General features: G+C 40.3%; 1 protein-coding gene across 1 annotated transcript in view; it reads left to right on the forward strand.

Annotated features, from left to right (window-relative positions):
• The window catches only part of LOC146547136 (uncharacterized), a 111,990-nt gene that overhangs the window by 52,280 nt on the left and 41,550 nt on the right, over positions 1-18,160 (forward strand). Inside the window, exons 6-10 of the mRNA XM_085264082.1 lie at positions 3,970-4,425; positions 8,198-8,479; positions 10,830-11,105; positions 13,503-13,769; positions 16,180-16,446. Of these exons, the coding sequence (XP_085120208.1) occupies positions 3,970-4,425; positions 8,198-8,479; positions 10,830-11,105; positions 13,503-13,769; positions 16,180-16,446 (1,548 nt within the window). The remainder of the gene's footprint in view (positions 1-3,969; positions 4,426-8,197; positions 8,480-10,829; positions 11,106-13,502; positions 13,770-16,179; positions 16,447-18,160) is intronic.

Genomic DNA, 18,160 nt, shown 5'->3' on the forward strand with positions numbered 1-18,160 from the left:
AAAAATATACTATAAGCTCTGGCGGACTTGGTTCTATGGTAGGTCTTAAAGGGTTAACCTACTGAGGGAATTTACACTGAGATACGTTCAACTTAGCAAACAGATAATTTAGGCTTTATCCAATATGCACAGTTCGAAAATAAACAGGTCGTGCTTACCTTGCAATCATGTGATCTAGCTCTCTGTTCGCCTCGTTTTCACGATCTCAGCTCTGCCAATTCATCCTCTCTGGGCCTCGAGCGAATTCCTGGGTTTTGGCACCAAAACTGTTACGAAATCAGTTTCACCCCGGTTCTTTTTATTCCTCGAAGCATCCAGAGACGGCACCGGAACTCGGTAGTCATTTCACAAAACCTTTATTCATCTTCATTCATCTCCATTTAAGCATGTATCTTCTAGAAGGGAAGACGTGCAAGGCCGGTGTCCCTCTGCAAAATCTTCACTCCTTTGTCTTTGTAGAAGCAATCCTATCATAAAACCCCCATGGTGTGCTGCAAACTCTGTGTTTGTGTGTATATGCACGAGCACGTGTGTCTATGCGAGTGCACGTGAGTGACTGTGCATGTAGGTGTGGGTGTGTCGTAACAGTCAAAGCACTGTGTGTGTGTCTGTATACGTGACTTCCTGGGGGTCATAAAAGTAATCTCACCCAAGCTACACCAAATTCCTCTACACAACAGAGAAAACAGAGTTAACATATTACAAACACTGAGACGCCCACTCAGGTCTCCCCTGGGGAATTTCCACTCAACATTAACTTCTCTTTGTCTTACTTTCACAGTTCAAAGTGGGGGAGGGCCTCCTAGAAATCTACTCCTAAATTCATGACACACTCAGGCCTTTATTGCATCCAGGGCAGTGTCAGTGTCTCTACAATAATTCTACATCCTACCTAACACATTTTTAAACTCTCAAATAAGCTACGCATATCTTCAACTTGTTCCTCTGCATGAATGCCTTAGTGGATTTTGAGCAGTGTTTCGGGTCATTGTCTTGTTGAAAGATCCAGCCCTGGCGCAGCTTCAGCTTTGTCACTGATTCCTGGACATTGGTCTCCAGAATCTGCTGATACTGAGTGGAATCCATGTTTCCCTCAACTTTGACAAGATTCCCAGTCCCTGCACTGGCCACACAGCCCCACAGCATGATGGAACCACCACCATATTTTACTGTAGGTAGCAGGTGTTTTTCTTGGAATGCTGTGTTCTTTTTCCTCCATGCATAACGCCCCTTGTTATGCCCAAATAACTCAATTTTAGTTTCATCAGTCCACAGCACCTTATTCTAGAATGAAGCTGGCTTGTCCGAATGTGCTTTAGCAAACCTCAAGCGGCTCTGTTTGTGCTGTGGGGGGAGAAAAGGCTTCCTCTGCATCACTCTCGCATACAGCATCTCCTTGTGTAAAGTGCGCCAAATGGTTGAATGATGCACAGTGACTCCATCTGCTGCAAGATGATGTTGTAGGTCTTTGGTGCTGGTCTGTGGGTTGACTCTGACTGTTCTCACCGTTCGTCGCTTCTGTCTATCCAAGATTTTTCTTGGTCTGCCACTTCGAGCCTTACCTTGAACTGAGCCTGTGGTCTTCCATTTTCTCAATATGTTCCTAACTGTGGAAACAGACAGCTTAAATCTCTGAGACAGCTTTCTGTATCCTTCCCCTAAACCATGATGGTGAACAATCTTTGTCTTCAGGTCATTTGAGAGTTGTTTTGAGACCCCATGTTGCTACTCTTCAGAGGAAATTGAAAGAGGAGGGAAACTTACAATTGACCCCCTTAAATACTCTTTCTCATTATTGGATTCACCTGTGTATGTAGGTCAGGGGTCACTGAGCTTACCAAGCCAATTTGAGCTCTAACAATTAGCTCTGAAGGTTTTGGAATCAATAAAATGACAACGGTGCCCAAATTTATGCACCTGCCTGATTTTGTTTAAACAATTATTGTACACTTTCTGTAAATCCAATAAACTTCATTTCACTTCTCAAATATCTCTGTGCGTGTCTCATATATGATATATTTAACTGACATTTTTTATTGTAACAACCAACGATTTATACAGGAAAATAATGACTATTAACAAGGTTGCCCAAACTTTTGCATCCCACTGTATGACACAAACCATTGCAGCGCAGTACCTTTTAGTACCTACAATGTGCTCTAATCACTCTAATAGGATATTATGGTCAACGGTATCGAATGCTGCACTAAGGTCTAGCAGGACAAGCACAGAGCTGAGTCCACTGTCAGAGGCCATAAGAATATCATTTGTAGCCTTCACTAAAGCCGTTTCTGTGCTGTGATGAGCTCTGAAACCTGACTGAAACTCTTCAAATATGCTAATCCAATTCAAGAATTTTTGAAGAAACGGTTGTATGTTGCAGATTGGCCTATAATTAGCTAAGATAACTTGACCAAGAATTTTTTTTTTTTTTAAAGCAACGGTTTAATTACAGCCTTGAAAGCCTGTGGTACATAGTCGATTAACAGTGATATGTTGATCACATTTAAGATTTAAGCAAATTAATGGTAGAACGTCTTTGAGCAGTCTTGTAGGAATGGGGTCTAAAAAACATGTTGATGGTTTTGAGGAAATATTTACTGGACTTGACTCAGAAAGACCCACAGTCATCTCCAGAGTCTTGAGTCGGTTTACCTCCAGATGTTTCAGATGGCACCAGTGGATCAGCTGGTACACCTCCTGTCTTTATGCAGGCTCCTCATTGTTCTGGATCAGACCATATAACCTTGGTGTCATCTGCAAATTTCAAGAGTTTCACGGATGTTTCTGCCAAGGTGTTGTCATTAGTGTAGAGGGAGAAGAGCAGCAGGGAAAGAACACACCCCTGGGGGAGGCAGGTGCTGATGGTCTGTGTCCCCTCAACTTAACAGTTGTGGCATATGACACTGTGTTCTGCTTTATGACTGATAGTTATTTCTTAGGCTTAATGTAGAATGTAAACAAAATATCTGTCAGATTCCTTGACGTAGAATTCTAATACTGCATATTAATGATCAAGAAACTGACCTCACAGTCCATTGTTCACCAGAGACTGAAAAAGGCACATGGATAAGTGACAAAACCTTTCTTCCATTTAAAATGCTGTGTACAGAATCAACTTTTTGGGATTTCCTTAAGTGGATTATTTGAGAATGCATCAAAACACTAGTCTAAGGAGCTTGGAAAGAAAAGCGTCTGGACTTCTTTGTGTTGCTTGACGACGTTTCACCTCTCATCCGAGAAGCTTCTTCAGTTCTAAGGTCAAAAGGTGGAGAGTCCCAGATTTAAACCCAGTGGGGGTTTCCCCCCCAAAGAGGGACAAAGGACCCCCTGATGATCCTCTACCTAATCACATGAGCCAAGGTGTGAAAGCGGGTGTGGGTCCCAATCAGCCAGGGTTTCGGGTGAACTCATAGTGAATCCCTCTTTGGGGGGAAACTCCCACTAGGTTTACTTGGCTGTACACGCACACAGACTTCCGTTTTACCATGCAAGCCAATACAAGGGTCCAATTCAGCCTCCACATTATAGCTGTGTGTCTGACAAATCAGTAGTACAAGATTCTAATCAATTTACATAAGCCTGAAACAAGATTTATTCACCTGCTAACAATATTCTTGTCAAAGCCTTCCCTGCTTCCTTTTTATAAGCTATCTCAATGAATATCTATAAAGAAATGTTCATTTCAGAAAAGACCCTAAAAGTTGATTCTGTTCATTTGTAACTCTCTCTCGCTAATCAGGTCTTGTTGTTTGTGAAGCTATGTGTGAAGATAATTTTTGCTGTTCATCACTGGTCATTACTTACAAATTTTTTAAATCAAAATCTGTAGCAAATTTGTTTTGCTTAAACCTTGTTTGGGCTTTTTTTTTTTTTTTTTTTTTGCTTCATGCTATTTTTCACTGTTCAGCAAATATTGCAACTTATCTGTTCTGTGTTCAATTAATTTTTATTTCTCTTTATTTTCAGTTTTTGCCATCAGACATCACAACTGTCCAATCAAACCAGATTTTTCATGAATCTGTTCTGTGCAGCAGCAGAGAGAAAACAGCAGACAGGAGAGAAGACACTGGAGCTGTTATCATCAGTGTGCAGCTATGAAACATTCCCTGTTAAAGATCATTACAACATGGATGATTATTGTAGTTACATAAGATATCAGTGTGATTTCCTGCTGCATCTGTGTTCCCGTGTGAAGGTCTACGAGACTAAAACAGGATTGAGTGTCCTTCCATTGATGCAGTCAGTTTTCTGGTCTGCTCCTGTTGCTTGGTTCATAGACACCTCAGATAAAAAGGTCACCATTCTCCCAAAAATGCTGAATCTCCAACCAGAGAAGAAAGAGATGAAGTTGACAGGCTTCACTTGTAAAAAGAGTAACGTGAGGAGTTTCCTGCAGTGTCTGCCTTATATCTCACAGCTCAGGTAAATGATTAAAATCAATAATTGCATTGTTTACTTCCACTACCTTCCAATGTTATGCCTAAACAACAGAACCACAGTTGCACTCACATTCTGACAAACACACTTACACACTTTGCCCTTCAGTCTTATAGGGAATATAAAGAAAGTTCCTAAAATGTGTTTTTATCCCAATTGGGCTTTCCTCAAATCAACAAAGATTCACAGTACACACCAGACACCAACTACGGAGAAACAGAAGGACAAACGGAACAATATTGTCATCTCTTATGTAGCAGATTTATCAGAGAAACTCGGGAGAGTCTTCAAGTACAACATTCCATCGGACCCAGACACACACTCAAACAAAAATTGCTTCGTCTCAAGGGCAAAACTCCCAAACACAAACTTGACAACGTAGTGTATGCTGTACAGTGCAGCAAGGAATGCTCAGACCTCTGCATTGGACACACCAAACACCCACTTCATAAATGCATGGCACAACATAAAAGAGGCACCTCAACAAGACAAGACTCTGCTTTACATCTGCATGTAAAGGACAAAGGTCACTCTTTCAAGGGTGGATTTGATCCTGGAACTCTCCAACATTTGCTCTTAGAACTGAAGAAGCTTCTTGGATGCGAGGTGAAACATCTTCAAGAAACTTAAAGAAGCTCAGACTCTTTTCTTTCAAAGCACTTTAGATTCTTTTTCAGCTGTTATTCCCCAGATTCTATTATGAGATTTACTGGAGTGCTTAGGATCATTATCTGGTTGGATGTGTTACGACTAGGGATGCCATGATGGCACCGGTTCTGACATAAACGGTAGTAACCAGACCGAAAAGCAGCGCACATTTCGGTGCTTTATTTCGGTGCTTTTTTTTCCTGAGCTGTGATACACTTCTAGCCAATCATTTTACGTTTGCGAGGATAGTAGGCGGGTCCAGGTACGTACGTTCTTTTAGAGCAGAGCTACAGATTAAAATGCCCAAGGCGAAGCGGCCAAAAGTCTGGCTGTACTTCACAGCAAAATATGCAAACTCAGCAGCCTGCAACAAGTGCTTTAAGCTGATACTGTGATACTGTCAAAGGAGGTAACACCTCAAATCCGATGAAACACCTGGCGATGCATAGCGTTTTTTTAAAAGCCGAGAAATGCACCGTATTTGATAGCTTGCTGCGAGACCTCACACCGTGCACATCTACTGCGGGTGTGGTGCCTGTTATCGGACCTGGAGTTAGCAATATCCTCCAAAAACCCGAAAAGGAGAATCCTGGCCCCTAGCCCTGCCAGTGTAGCAGAAATGATGGCAGATGATGATGGCAGCAGCAGCCATTCTTCTCTGTGTGAGTAGCTTAATGTTGTTCGTGTGTAATTTACGTTGAGTAGGCTAACCACGTTATTACATTAATGTATGTAAGGTGAACTAGCAAACATCATCATAGCTACATGCGGCTGTCTTCTTGTTGAATGGCAGATACTCCCTTCACCCTGGCCAAAAAGGCTAAAATGACTAAAGAAAAAGTGGAAAACAGTTAAACATGAGAGGTTTTCGGACAAAGTTGGTGTTTTTTTCCATTGTTTAAGCACTGCTTCCAGCCAAGAGTGATACCATATATGCCCCATAGCTGCAGAAAAGGCTAACATTGTTATCTTTTTACAAAAAACAGCTGAACATGAGAGGTTTTTGGACCAATTTTGTGTTCTTCATTCTTTAAGCACCGGTTTGAGCACCGTTTAAGCACTGGCACCGTTTCAAAAGTACCGGTTTGGCACTGGTATCGGATAAAACCTAAACGATACCCATCCCTAGTTACGACTCGGCTCAAAAGCCGCAACATAAAAAAAGGAGATGAATACCAGAGTGTTAGTGAGAAGAGGTTTTAATCCTAAAATGCATAGCAGTTTGGCTAAAATGGCTGGTGCCACCAAGGCAAAGACAAGATACCTGCCTCAGGTATCCTTTTATCCACACCTGACCAGGTGTGGTCAATTAGCAACAGCTGAACCCACTGAAGAGATTAGGGGCTGCAGAGGGACGTAACACCTCCTCCCTCAAAAGGGTTCCTCTAGGACCCCTAAAAAAATTAAGAGCCCCTCTGAAGCCTTCAGGTACTTGCCCCCCCCCCCCCCCCCCCCCCCCCCCCCCCCAAACCTGAAAGAAAAAAAACTAGCAAAAATTACGGGGAGGGGTGTTACGGCCCTGGGCCTTGGAGGAAGTGAGACTGCCCTTTTGTTTTGTTTCGTCTGCCCAGCATTTGAACTGTGTTTGTAAACCCTGATATACAGCTGACCTTAGTTTTATTAGAGTCTTGTGTTTGCTGACTCACCTAAGTTAACCCTTAGTTTTTATTCTTGCCTGTTCTTTTCTTTGTGTATTAATTGTTTGCCCGGTGGTCTGTTGAACAGTCCCGTCTGTTTTCAGTTTAACGTTTGCAATAAAACCCCTTATTTACTCTGATTTCGTGAGAGGGCTTATATATGTTTCTCCCCACCTGTCGCCTAGCAGAGGGGGTCGTCACAGATGACCCAATTTGGGCCAAGCTTTAGCTGTTGGACAGATAGTCTCACATTTGACTCTAGAGTACTTTTGACCATGAACATACTTTTCTGTGTACTACTCAGAGACTGCAATGTGCTGGATTCTTTGGACAGCATAATAAGCCCTAATAATCACCTGTGCTGACAGCTGGTATGAGGTCTTTGTGGTGATATGCTGTATTTTGTTTTTTTGTTTGCTAAATTTTATGCCAATTAGGCATAAAATTTTGAGCATCTGCCTAATATTTTGTTGGTACACCTTTTGCTGCCAAACAGCCCTGACCTGTCGAGGCATGGACTTTACTAGACCTCTCAATGTGTGCTAGGGTATCTGGCACAAAAATGTTAACAATAGATCATTCAAGCCCTGTAAGTTGAGAGGTGGAACATCCATGGATCAGGCTGTCCTGCACATCTCACAAACAATTGATTGTATTGAGATCTGGGGAATTTACAAGTCAACATCTCAAACTCGTTATTATGCTCCTCAAATCATTATCCTGCTGAAAGATGCCTCAGATTTCTGGAAATACTATTTCCATGAAATGATGTAAATTTGCAAAAATCCTTAGGTAGGTAGTAGGTGTCAAATTAACATTCAAATAGATGGCAAGACTCCCCATTAGAACATTGGCCAAAACATCCCACTGCCTCTGCTGGCTCGCCTTCTTCCCATTTTAGTTCCAGGTGTTTTCCAGGTAAACAGCACACACACCTGTTCATCCATGTGATATAAAAGACAACATGATTCATCAGAACAGACTACCTTCTTTCAATCCTCCATGGTTTAGTGTTATACCTTACGTGCCTCTTTTTGGCACTTTCAGCCATGGACAGTGGTCAGTAGTTATGCAGCACTACATGCAACGAATTGCAATTGACTGTGCACTGACACCCTCCTGTCATAACCAGCATTTCCTTTTACACCAACTTGAGCCACAGTAGGTTGTCTGTTGGATTAGATGATATGGGCTAGCCTTCACTCTCCACATGCCCATGACCCTGTGGCTGGTTCACCATTGTTCCTTTCTTTTGATCTATCTATGATCTATCAGGGATGAATAGTAAGATGTCCTGAGCCCATCTTGTTTGCTGTTGTGCTCCAGATTTCAACCATTAGCTTATGTTTTAGCAACATTTCAAATGTAAAAGTGTGTAATGATACAGACATATTTATCCATCAGTAGTGTGTGGTTATTTTTATGCAGCTCACATCAAATCATCACTAAATGTTTCCTTCTTATTGTTCCAGTGTTGATGATGAGACATCAGATGAAGACACAACGAAGTTCTTTGTGAATCTGTTCTGTGCAGCAGCAGAGAGAGAACAGCAGACAGGAGAGAAGATACTGGAGCTGTTATCATCAGTGTGCAGATACAAAAACAGTCCTCTGAAAGAGAAATGGTGTGACTTCCTGATGGACCTGTACTCTTATGAGACTAAAACAGGCTTGAGTGTCCTTCCATCATTACAGTCAGTTTTCCAGTCAGCTCCTGCAGTCTGGTCCATAAACCTCTCAGAGAGAAAGACCTCCATCCTCCTGGAAGTGCTGAAACTCCAACCAGAGAAGAAACAAGTGAAGCTGACAGGCTGCTCACATGAAGAGAGTGAAGTGAGGAGTTTCCTGCAGTGTCTGCCTTATATCTCACAGCTCAGGTAAATAAAATGTACTTTACATGATGAAATGAGCATCTCATTTCTGTTTCAGAAAATGAGATGCTCCCTGAAATCAGAAAATGTTTTACGTTATATGAATTGTAATGTAATTGCACAGTTTTCTGTATTCAGATGACATTTCTCTGCTATCAGTTTTATAGTGCCACATTAGTTTTATCCTCACTGATCCTTTATTTCACATTAATGTTGTAAATTGACTAAAGATCAGGGTTCAATGTTTTCTTCTTCTTACTGACTTGTTGTTAACACTCACTTGAGTTTTTAGTCCCGTGAACATTAAAATGAAAGAGCTGAGCTGTTTTTGAAGCTTCACTGTCTGACTTACTAAATCAATCAGTTTCCACTTTGAAACATGTGACAGTCTTCTGTCTGTGTGACAATAATGAAATGATGTTTAATAAGAATCAAACAGTAACAATAACGCAGCCATGTTAAAAGAATAAGAACATGTCACATTAACTTTAAGATAAAACAGGATCAAGCGTCTGTTGCTGCACAGAGGGCTGAACAATGAAGCAGGTTCATCATAACCAGGCTTTCTTTGTGTTCGCTGGCTTGATGAAACCTAAAGCTGCAGTCAGAGATAACAGCTGTCACAATGTGGGCTCAAAACTTTGTGTTCACTCAGCTTCAGTCTCTGTCCACACTCACATAAAAGGAGGAGTTTGATTTGTCTCTTCTTCCACACCAAATGGACCAATCAAATGCTGCCTTCATCAGTAAGAAACATGATCACATGAATGGATGTGTCAAGATCCTAAGTCTGTTGACTCAGTGTTTTTAGTTTCGGATTAATATTATCTTATGTTTTGGTCTAGGTTTTGTTATGTTTGGGAGATTTTCTTAGGTTTTGGTTTCCGTGTCAGTTTTGTCCTGGTGTTATGTTGGGTCTCTGAGTCTGTGTCTGAGTTCAGTCAGTATGTTTCCTGTTTTGCTTTGAAAGTGTGACTCATGTCAGTGTGTCTAGTTTTGCTTCCCTTGTCTTGTTAAGTCTGATTTCTCCCAGCTGTGTTTCCCTCCTGTTTCCCATTCCCTAATTACTCCAGTGTGTTTTCAATGCCTTGTGTTGTGTCGTACCCTCATTCAGCTCTGTGTTCTGTAAGCCTTCCCTGTCTACTTTATTTTTGTATTCCTAAATTTAGTTAGTTTCACCCTCATACTCACTGTGTGTTCCGTCTGTCAACCTGCCTAGTTTATTTGTATTCTGAGTATGGTTATTATTTTTCTGGGTCAGCATTAAAGCTGTTTTTGAGTTTGTTTCGTGTCCTGGAGTCTGCATATTAGGTCCTCTTCCTAACTGCCTGCAAACAGTTCTGACAGAATGATGAAGATCTATGAAGAAATGAATCAGTGAATGAATATATGTGTTTGAGCGCTCTGTGCTGCAGTTTATTTGTAAGCTGACAGCTGCACATTAGAGCTGTGAGACTTTAACCTTGATCCATTTAAACATTAAAGGTTACTCGCTGCATTCAGGTCTGACACACAATCTGATGAAGGAGACGAGGAAACCTCTTTAGTTTGTCACCACATCAAAGTGAAGTTCATGTTATTGGTGGGATCTTCTCTGTGATAAATGGACTAAACAGCAGATTAGGCTCCACATCTGTTTCACACTGCAACAGCAGCTGAATACATGTAAACTTGTGTGACCATGTGACACACAGACTGTGCTGCTGTCACTTTACAGCTGGGCTTCATTCAGTGCTGTTAGTCAGACTGATACAGATCAACAGGTTGTATATATAACATGTACTGATTCAGCAGAGACTCTACATCACACTCAGAGCAGACTGGAAATAACAGAATCAGAGAAAATGTGGCACTTACAGCTGATTTTAATCTGAAACTCTGAACATAACCTGATTTAAACCAGGCTGTGTGTTCAGCATCTGTTGCCGTGGTGATCAAACCACATAAGAAATGACCTAGTTTGGTGGCTTTGCTGAAAGCTCTGATTTTAAACTCTACATAAAAGCTCAATAACTCATATGTCTCTTTGTATTACACCACTCTGCTGGAGCAGAAATCATTCTTTATAGTGTAATTATACAGACTTCCTAAGCCAAATTAACCATAGTAAAATGAATAACTCAGGAAATATTAGTAAATGAGATGGACAAGATGGAGTCCATCAGTAGTGTGTGGTTGTTTTTACACAGCTGAGATCAAATCATCACTAAATGTTTCCTTCTTATTGTTCCAGTGTTGATGATGAGACATCAGATGAAGACACAACGAAGTTCTTTGTGAATCTGTTCTGTGCAGCAGCAGAGAGAGAACAGCAGACAGGAGAGAAGATACTGGAGCTGTTATCATCAGTGTGCAGATATCAAACATTCCTTTTTAACATCAACGCTGATGATGATGATGATGATGATGATGATATGAAGAAATATCAGTGTGATTTCCTGCTGGATCTGTGCTCCCATGTGAAGGAATATGAGACTAAAACAGGCTTGAGTGTCCTTCCATCATTACAGTCAGTTTTCCAGTCAGCTCCTGCAGTCTGGTCCATAAACCTCTCAGAGAGAAAGACCTCCATCCTCCTGGAAGTGCTGAAACTCCAACCAGAGAAGAAACAAGTGGAGCTGACAGGCTGCTCACATGAAGAGAGTGAAGTGAGGAGTTTCCTGCAGTGTCTGCCTTATATCTCACAGCTCAGGTAAATAAAATGTACTTTACATGATTAAATCTGTTTCAGAAAATGAGATGCTCCCTGAAATCAGAAAATATTTTACGTTATATGAATTATAATGTAATTGCACAGTTTTCTGTATTCAGATGACATTTCTCTGCTATCAGTTTTATAGTGCCACATTAGTTTTATCCTCACTGATCCTTTATTTCACATAAATGTTGTACATTCACTAATGATGAAGGTTCAGTATTTTCTTCTTATTATTCAGTTGTTGTTAACACTCACTTGAGTTTTTAGTCCCGTGAACATTCAAATGAAAGAGCTGAGCTGTTTTTGAAGCTTCACTGTCTGACTTACTAAATCAATCAGTTTCCACTTTGAAACATGTGACAGTCTTCTGTCTGTGTGACAATAATGAAATGATGTTTAATAAGAATCAAACAGTAACAATAACGCAGCCATGTTAAAAGAATAAGAACATGTCACATTAACTTTAAGATAAAACAGGATCAAGCGTCTGTTGCTGCACAGAGGGCTGAACAATGAAGCAGGTTCATCATAACCAGGCTTTCTTTGTGTTCGCTGGCTTGATGAAACCTAAAGCTGCAGTCAGAGATAACAGCTGTCACAATGTGGGCTCAAAACTTTGTGTTCACTCAGCTTCAGTCTCTGTCCACACTCACATAAAAGGAGGAGTTTGATTTGTCTCTTCTTCCACACCAAATGGACCAATCAAATGCTGCCTTCATCAGTAAGAAACATGATCACATGAATGGATGTGTCAAGATCCTAAGTCTGTTGACTCAGTGTTTTTAGTTTCGGATTAATATTATCTTATGTTTTGGTCTAGGTTTTGTTATGTTTGGGAGATTTTCTTAGGTTTTGGTTTCCGTGTCAGTTTTGTCCTGGTGTTATGTTGGGTCTCTGAGTCTGTGTCTGAGTTCAGTCAGTATGTTTCCTGTTTTGCTTTGAAAGTGTGACTCATGTCAGTGTGTCTAGTTTTGCTTCCCTTGTCTTGTTAAGTCTGATTTCTCCCAGCTGTGTTTCCCTCCTGTTTCCCATTCCCTAATTACTCCAGTGTGTTTTCAATGCCTTGTGTTGTGTCGTACCCTCATTCAGCTCTGTGTTCTGTAAGCCTTCCCTGTCTACTTTATTTTTGTATTCCTAAATTTAGTTAGTTTCACCCTCATACTCACTGTGTGTTCCGTCTGTCAACCTGCCTAGTTTATTTGTATTCTGAGTATGGTTATTATTTTTCTGGGTCAGCATTAAAGCTGTTTTTGAGTTTGTTTCGTGTCCTGGAGTCTGCATATTAGGTCCTCTTCCTAACTGCCTGCAAACAGTTCTGACAGAATGATGAAGATCTATGAAGAAATGAATCAGTGAATGAATATATGTGTTTGAGCGCTCTGTGCTGCAGTTTATTTGTAAGCTGACAGCTGCACATTAGAGCTGTGAGACTTTAACCTTGATCCATTTAAACATTAAAGGTTACTCGCTGCATTCAGGTCTGACACACAATCTGATGAAGGAGACGAGGAAACCTCTTTAGTTTGTCACCACATCAAAGTGAAGTTCATGTTATTGGTGGGATCTTCTCTGTGATAAATGGACTAAACAGCAGATTAGGCTCCACATCTGTTTCACACTGCAACAGCAGCTGAATACATGTAAACTTGTGTGACCATGTGACACACAGACTGTGCTGCTGTCACTTTACAGCTGGGCTTCATTCAGTGCTGTTAGTCAGACTGATACAGATCAACAGGTTGTATATATAACACGTACTGATTCAGCAGAGACTCTACATCACACTCAGAGCAGACTGGAAATAACAGAATCAGAGAAAATGTGGCACTTACAGCTGATTTTAATCTGAAACTCTGAACATAACCTGATTTAAACCAGGCTGTGTGTTCAGCATCTGTTGCCGTGGTGATCAAACCACATAAGAAATGACCTAGTTTGGTGGCTTTGCTGAAAGCTCTGATTTTAAACTCTACATAAAAGCTCAATAACTCATATGTCTCTTTGTATTACACCACTCTGCTGGAGCAGAAATCATTCTTTATAGTGTAATTATACAGACTTCCTAAGCCAAATTAACCATAGTAAAATGAATAACTCAGGAAATATTAGTAAATGAGATGGACAAGATGGAGTCCATCAGTAGTGTGTGGTTGTTTTTACACAGCTGAGATCAAATCATCACTAAATGTTTCCTTCTTATTGTTCCAGTGTTGATGATGAGACATCAGATGAAGACACAACGAAGTTCTTTGTGAATCTGTTCTGTGCAGCAGCAGAGAGAGAACAGCAGACAGGAGAGAAGATACTGGAGCTGTTATCATCAGTGTGCAGATATCAAACATTCCTTTTTAACATCAACGCTGATGATGATGATGATGATATGAAGAAATATCAGTGTGATTTCCTGCTGGATCTGTACTCCCATGTGAAGGACTATGAGACTAAAACAGGCTTGAGTGTCCTTCCATCATTACAGTCAGTTTTCCAGTCAGCTCCTGCAGTCTGGTCCATAAACCTCTCAGAGAGAAAGACCTCCATCCTCCTGGAAGTGCTGAAACTCCAACCAGAGAAGAAACAAGTGGAGCTGACAGGCTGCTCACATGAAGAGAGTGAAGTGAGGAGTTTCCTGCAGTGTCTGCCTTATATCTCACAGCTCAGGTAAATAAAATGTACTTTACATGATGAAATGAGCATCTCATTTCTGTTTCAGAAAATGAGATGCTCCCTGAAATCAGAAAATATTTTACGTTATATGAATTATAATGTAATTGCACAGTTTTCTGTATTCAGATGACATTTCTCTGCTATCAGTTTTATAGTGCCACATTAGTTTTATCCTCACTGATCCTTTATTTCACATAAATGTTGTACATTCACTAATGATGAAGGTTCAGTATTTTCTTCTTATTATTCAGTTGTTGTTAACACTCACTTGAGTTTTTAGTCCCGTGAACATTAAAATGAAAGAGCTGAGCTGTTTTTGAAGCTTCACTGTCTGACTTACTAAATCAATCAGTTTCCACTTTGAAACATGTGACAGTCTTCTGTCTGTGTGACAATAATGAAATGATGTTTAATAAGAATCAAACAGTAACAATAACGCAGCCATGTTAAAAGAATAAGAACATGTCACATTAACTTTAAGATAAAACAGGATCAAGCGTCTGTTGCTGCACAGAGGGCTGAACAATGAAGCAGGTTCATCATAACCAGGCTTTCTTTGTGTTCGCTGGCTTGATGAAACCTAAAGCTGCAGTCAGAGATAACAGCTGTCACAATGTGGGCTCAAAACTTTGTGTTCACTCAGCTTCAGTCTCTGTCCACACTCACATAAAAGGAGGAGTTTGATTTGTCTCTTCTTCCACACCAAATGGACCAATCAAATGCTGCCTTCATCAGTAAGAAACATGATCACATGAATGGATGTGTCAAGATCCTAAGTCTGTTGACTCAGTGTTTTTAGTTTCGGATTAATATTATCTTATGTTTTGGTCTAGGTTTTGTTATGTTTGGGAGATTTTCTTAGGTTTTGGTTTCCGTGTCAGTTTTGTCCTGGTGTTATGTTGGGTCTCTGAGTCTGTGTCTGAGTTCAGTCAGTATGTTTCCTGTTTTGCTTTGAAAGTGTGACTCATGTCAGTGTGTCTAGTTTTGCTTCCCTTGTCTTGTTAAGTCTGATTTCTCCCAGCTGTGTTTCCCTCCTGTTTCCCATTCCCTAATTACTCCAGTGTGTTTTCAATGCCTTGTGTTGTGTCGTACCCTCATTCAGCTCTGTGTTCTGTAAGCCTTCCCTGTCTACTTTATTTTTGTATTCCTAAATTTAGTTAGTTTCACCCTCATACTCACTGTGTGTTCCGTCTGTCAACCTGCCTAGTTTATTTGTATTCTGAGTATGGTTATTATTTTTCTGGGTCAGCATTAAAGCTGTTTTTGAGTTTGTTTCGTGTCCTGGAGTCTGCATATTAGGTCCTCTTCCTAACTGCCTGCAAACAGTTCTGACAGAATGATGAAGATCTATGAAGAAATGAATCAGTGAATGAATATATGTGTTTGAGCGCTCTGTGCTGCAGTTTATTTGTAAGCTGACAGCTGCACATTAGAGCTGTGAGACTTTAACCTTGATCCATTTAAACATTAAAGGTTACTCGCTGCATTCAGGTCTGACACACAATCTGATGAAGGAGACGAGGAAACCTCTTTAGTTTGTCACCACATCAAAGTGAAGTTCATGTTATTGGTGGGATCTTCTCTGTGATAAATGGACTAAACAGCAGATTAGGCTCCACATCTGTTTCACACTGCAACAGCAGCTGAATACATGTAAACTTGTGTGACCATGTGACACACAGACTGTGCTGCTGTCACTTTACAGCTGGGCTTCATTCAGTGCTGTTAGTCAGACTGATACAGATCAACAGGTTGTATATATAACACGTACTGATTCAGCAGAGACTCTACATCACACTCAGAGCAGACTGGAAATAACAGAATCAGAGAAAATGTGGCACTTACAGCTGATTTTAATCTGAAACTCTGAACATAACCTGATTTAAACCAGGCTGTGTGTTCAGCATCTGTTGCCGTGGTGATCAAACCACATAAGAAATGACCTAGTTTGGTGGCTTTGCTGAAAGCTCTGATTTTAAACTCTACATAAAAGCTCAATAACTCATATGTCTCTTTGTATTACACCACTCTGCTGGAGCAGAAATCATTCTTTATAGTGTAATTATACAGACTTCCTAAGCCAAATTAACCATAGTAAAATGAATAACTCAGGAAATATTAGTAAATGAGATGGACAAGATGGAGTCCATCAGTAGTGTGTGGTTGTTTTTACACAGCTGAGATCAAATCATCACTAAATGTTTCCTTCTTATTGTTCCAGTGTTGATGATGAGACATCAGATGAAGACACAACGAAGTTCTTTGTGAATCTGTTCTGTGCAGCAGCAGAGAGAGAACAGCAGACAGGAGAGAAGATACTGGAGCTGTTATCATCAGTGTGCAGATATCAAACATTCCTTTTTAACATCAACGCTGATGATGATGATGATGATATGAAGAAATATCAGTGTGATTTCCTGCTGGATCTGTACTCCCATGTGAAGGACTATGAGACTAAAACAGGCTTGAGTGTCCTTCCATCATTACAGTCAGTTTTCCAGTCAGCTCCTGCAGTCTGGTCCATAAACCTCTCAGAGAGAAAGACCTCCATCCTCCTGGAAGTGCTGAAACTCCAACCAGAGAAGAAACAAGTGGAGCTGACAGACTGCTCACATGAAGAGAGTGAAGTGAGGAGTTTCCTGCAGTGTCTGCCTTATATCTCACAGCTCAGGTAAATGAATTGTTCCTAACATGATTAAATCTGTATAAGGAAATATGTAATGTTAAACAAAGAAAATATTTTAGACTATTTAATCGTGAGGGTTTTTTTTTCATATTTGCAATATTCTGGTAATATTCCTTTTTCATCTGTTTCATATTTAAACTTCGGGGATTAAATATGATGGAATCCTGTTTCAGTTTTATTGTTGCTGCTGTTATATTTGATCGACTCTTTCAGTTTCTTGTTGTCAGTTTTCAGGGACCAAGCAGTAAGGCATAGAGGACACAAGGGTTTTAATTCAAAAATGGGTTTAATTGACCCAAAAATATGAAAAATAATTGACACGCCAACACTTAAACAGGCAGACCAATAAAAGAGGTCAAGTCAATAAATTAAACTCAAAATAACAACTAACAAAAACTCAAACAAACGTAAGACAAACTGACTTCCTGAAATGACACATGTGGGAACTTAAATACTAGTTCAGCTAAACCAAATGACAGACCAGGGGGAAAACAAAATGCCTGCAATATAACCAAGTAACACAAAACAATTAAATAAACTTGAAACACCCCCACACAATGAAGCATGTGGTTTAGTCCAATTAGGCTTCCAGCAGTACTTCAGATCCCACAGCACTTAAGATAAGATAAGATAGAACTTTATTAATCCCTCGGGTGGGTTCCTCTGGGAAATTCGATTTCCAAAAAAGCACAGCACCGACAGAAGTTACAGAGTTATACACACACACACATATATAAATACAGAGACAATATAAATAAAATATACGAAGGGGATAAATAGAATAAATAGGAATAAAAATACAAGTGAATTGCACATTTCAAGTATTGAGTCTATTGCACCGTTGACTATTTACAAAAGTATTGCACAAAAGGTATTGCACAGTGAGGTGAAGAGGCACTACAGCTTAGTTGTTCCCTCCTTTGTCCTCCTGTTTCCCCTCCCTCTCCCCTCCAGAGAGGAGGGGAACTTTGCCAACCAGAAAGGAGAAGTCAAAACATCAGATAACTCAAACAAAGAAATATGTATTAATATAACATAAAACAGAACTTTGACCTTGCATGTTTGCACTTGACACGGGATTTCTTTAAATCACCCTGTAATTCTTCAGCTGAGACACCTGAGTTAGAAAACACACAGAGAGACTGCAGTCGTTTTTACACGCGTGGGCAGCAGCAAACACACCCTGCAAACTGCGCCGCTTCTGCCTGCGTACTTTTATTTTATACATGTCTGTGTGTGTGTGTGTGTGTGTGTGTGTGTGTGTGTGTGTGTGTGTGTGTGTGTAAAAATAACAACATCACTCAGAATCAGCACACACTTAAGATTATAGTTTCACTTCTATAAAAAACATGCTCTGCAGACCTGCAGTTTCCTGTCTACACTTTGTACAGAGTGTACTAAAAGCAACGGGTTATTTCCCTTTTCTACATCTGTTCTCAAAAAGAGGAAATGGTTCAGTAGCTGAATAAGTTCATCAAAAGTTATTAGGTGAAAAGTCACATAGACATTTAGATTG

Source organism: Mchenga conophoros, linkage group LG23, assembly GCF_057382185.1.
Source record: "Mchenga conophoros isolate Kocher_MC1m ecotype Shallow Benthic linkage group LG23, M_conophoros_male_GT1.1, whole genome shotgun sequence".
In the NCBI taxonomy this organism is placed as follows: domain Eukaryota; kingdom Metazoa; phylum Chordata; class Actinopteri; order Cichliformes; family Cichlidae; genus Mchenga; species Mchenga conophoros.